The following is a 2984-nucleotide window of genomic DNA, read 5'->3' on the forward strand; positions in this document are numbered from 1 at the left end:
GCCCCCATACCAGTCTCCGCCTCAGGAGACTGCCCCTGTCAGCCCCACAGGCACACTGCACATGTGCAGGGCTCTCTGACCTGGTTGTCTGTCTAATGACTATAAGCAGCCGTGACAATTGTGTTCCTGTAGCTCCTCTAATGACAGATTCTTTTCTTTAATATTTTAATTTTTATTTTTCAGTTCCAGTTTGCATTCCGTGTGGTTTTGTGTTGCTTTCAGGTGTACGGCATAGAGGGGGACAGTCACATACTTTACAAAGTGGTCCCCCAGCATGTCCGTGCCCCTGGCACCACAACCAGTGACTGCAATATTATTGGCGAGGTGCCCTGTTAGTCACCGGGATGTAAAGTACAAATTATTTTCTAAAAGTGCTTGGTTAGTATGGTCTTTCAGCAAAGGCTTAAGGAGTGGTGATAGTGGCGGCTGGGAGCTGGGGACACAGAGGGCAGAGACCCCCTTTCTCTCCTCCTCCCGCACACATCTCCTGACCTCCCCCCAATGTCTGCTTTCCTCTCCCACCCTTGCCAGGGACCCTCCCTGCACCTCCTTCCCTGGAAATGACTCCGCACCTCCTCCTGCCCCTCCAGTCCCCACAGGACACCCCAATTCCCAGCAGCCTGGGCGGGAGGCCTCTGGGCACTGGGGCCTCCAGAGGGTCCCCTGCCTCTGTCACTCCCCTCAGCCCTGCTTTTCTTGGTGGCGAGGAGAAAGGTGAGGTGGGGACAGAGGAGAGAAAGAGGAAGGAGAAATGGCTTCTTATTTCACCACCATTTCCTCTGGGGCTTTCACCCATTTCCCCACACCCAGGGGAGGGAGCAGCAGGCAGGCTTGGCCCAGAGAGCCCCCAGCCAGGCCCAGAGGCAGAGGGGCAGGGGCGGGTCCTGCATAGGCCCAGGCCTCCCTCCTCCCTGCCCCCTCCCCCCCTGCAGTCTTTGCCTTCCTCAGCTCTTCTTCCCAGACAGGCTGGGTGGCTGCTGACCATGCCAGCTCTGGCGCCCTCTCCTCAGGGCGGCCGCTGCCACCCAGCACAGACAGAGGGCCATGGCCTGGGAGGCCCCGCACCTGCTGCCCCTTGTCCTGCTGGTGCTCCTGGCCTCAGGTGAGGGCAGAGGTGAGGGGAAGAGGAGGAGGGATGCTAGTGAGGTGGCCTGAGGGGCATGGGGAGGAGGGTAGAGGTGGGAGAGGCAGGAGAGGTGGGGGGTGGGCACTGAATGGAGCAGAGAGGACTTCCTGAGGAGGGGGCCCATCTCAGCTCTGACCTGGGGGTTTATTCTCAGGCTCTTGGGAACAGCAGCCAGAGACGCTTCGGAAACTGGAAGGGGAGGAAGTCTCCGTAAGGTGCTATTATCCAGTCCAGCAAGGTTTGAAGAGGAAAACCTGGTGCAGAGCAACAGCAGCAGGAACTTGTACCTTATTAGTCACCCATCCCAGGCGCGGCCCGGAGCCTGGAAACCCACGATATGTCATCAGGGATTACCCCCTCCTGGGGTACTTCACCGTCACCATGACGGTGCTGGCAGAGACGGACTCGGGCTTGTATTGGTGTGGACTCTATGAATCTCCCGGGATCGACATTCTCAGAACCATCCGTCTGGCGGTCTCTCGGGGTGAGTCCTTCCCTCTGTGTGTGCTTCTCAGGTTCCCTGACCCACAGGAAGCTGATGCTGGAAAGGATCTAATCAGGTCCCCCAGCCCCCATGGCTGAACCCAGGGCCCCTTCCCGAGGTCGCCGCTGGTTACAGGCAGAACCAGCGCCAGAACTCAGACTGCCATCTTAGTTCGGTTCTCCCTTCCCCAGCTCACACACTTTTCCGAACACTTGTTGTTGCTCACAGGGCTCCCCGCTGACTCATACTCATCACCAAGCTGCCTCAGGCTTGAGCAAACCTGGCTTATGGGTCCATTCTGGGCACCCCTACCCTTGACCCCAATCCCAACCTTCTCTCCAAGGGCTGTGCTTGAGGCGGGTCACAGGTCACTGTGAGGGCTCAGGGAATGGGGACAGGCAGGGGACACACATAGTGAGCAGACTTGGGATTCGGGGTGAGGCTGGGAGCTGCAGGGGCCGAGAGCTCAGAGGGCCTGGGTCCCATCCTGCACCCCCGCCCCCCCCCCCCCGGGCCTGGGTCCCACTCTGCACCCGCCTCTGATACATGAGTGATCTTCAGCCTCAGTGTGGGAAGCTTGAGGCTCCTCCTAACCCTGGGCCCCTCCCCCATATGCCTCCTGAAAGCTTCAGAGGTGCACAGCCCCCCTACATTTCCCCGTGATGGTCAAGGGTTAAACAGTACCTTTGAAGACCCCCGCCTGGCTGCCGAGCCTGCCCAGCTGTTCGGTCAGCTGGGGGCCTGGCGCACACACATCAGCTGCTCGATCATTCTCTGCCCAAGCCTGGGCTCATTGCCCACTGCATGTTGGGCACGGGGCTAGGCCCTGGAAGGGGAACAGAAACCCTGAGACATATAAATAAAAGGTTATGATGCAGGGTGGTGTGTGGCATAATGGAGGCATGTTGGATGGAGGCCCAGAGGAGGGAGGGGGCCAGGTTGCTGGTGAGACCACGAGTATGGACTTGCCTGTAGGACTCCCCAGAGGAGGTGACACTACAGGCCAGCGGGGGTGGGGAGACGGTGGGGTCGAGCTGGCTGGCAATGAGGGTAGTTGGGGTCTATTTCTCTTCTGAAGCCCTCACACAAGCCTCTAATGTTACTGCACAAGTCCCACCAACCATCCACGGAGGAGAGGAGCTGAGCATGCTGCCTGCCCTGGCCCTTTCGGAGCTGCAGGTGCTGGCTATTGTTCTGACTTGCAGATTATTCCTGAACAAGGGCCTGGTGTTCTCAGTCCTGTTTGTCCTTCTCCGGAAAGCCAGGGCCTCAGGTGAGTGGGGGCCGAGCCGGGCTTGGGGTGGAAATGAATGAGGGGACCCAGATGGTAGCTGCAGACAAGAGCTCAGAGGTTCCCCAGAGCTTGCCCCCTGA

The 2984-nt window shown here is 59.1% G+C and overlaps 2 protein-coding genes across 3 annotated transcripts in view; both read left to right on the forward strand.

The window, feature by feature from the left end:
* Positions 1-863: 863 nt before the first annotated feature.
* The window catches only part of LOC102258811 (trem-like transcript 4 protein), an 81085-nt gene continuing 78964 nt past the window's right edge, over positions 864-2984 (forward strand). Inside the window, exons 1-2 of one of the 2 annotated variants that reach the window (XM_014533012.1) lie at positions 864-1102; positions 1281-1610. In XM_014533012.1, the coding sequence (XP_014388498.1) occupies positions 1045-1102; positions 1281-1610 (388 nt within the window). In that variant the 5' untranslated portion in view covers positions 864-1044. The remainder of the gene's footprint in view (positions 1103-1280; positions 1611-2984) is intronic. The other variant, XM_014533013.1, reaches the window with a different exon arrangement.
* Positions 2757-2984, forward strand: part of TREML4 (triggering receptor expressed on myeloid cells-like 4) — a 10553-nt gene continuing 10325 nt past the window's right edge. Inside the window, exon 1 of the mRNA XM_014532963.1 lies at positions 2757-2883. Within this exon, the coding sequence (XP_014388449.1) occupies positions 2757-2883 (127 nt within the window). The remainder of the gene's footprint in view (positions 2884-2984) is intronic.

Source organism: Myotis brandtii, unplaced genomic scaffold, assembly GCF_000412655.1.
Source record: "Myotis brandtii unplaced genomic scaffold, ASM41265v1 scaffold929, whole genome shotgun sequence".
NCBI classification, from domain to species: Eukaryota; Metazoa; Chordata; class Mammalia; order Chiroptera; family Vespertilionidae; genus Myotis; species Myotis brandtii.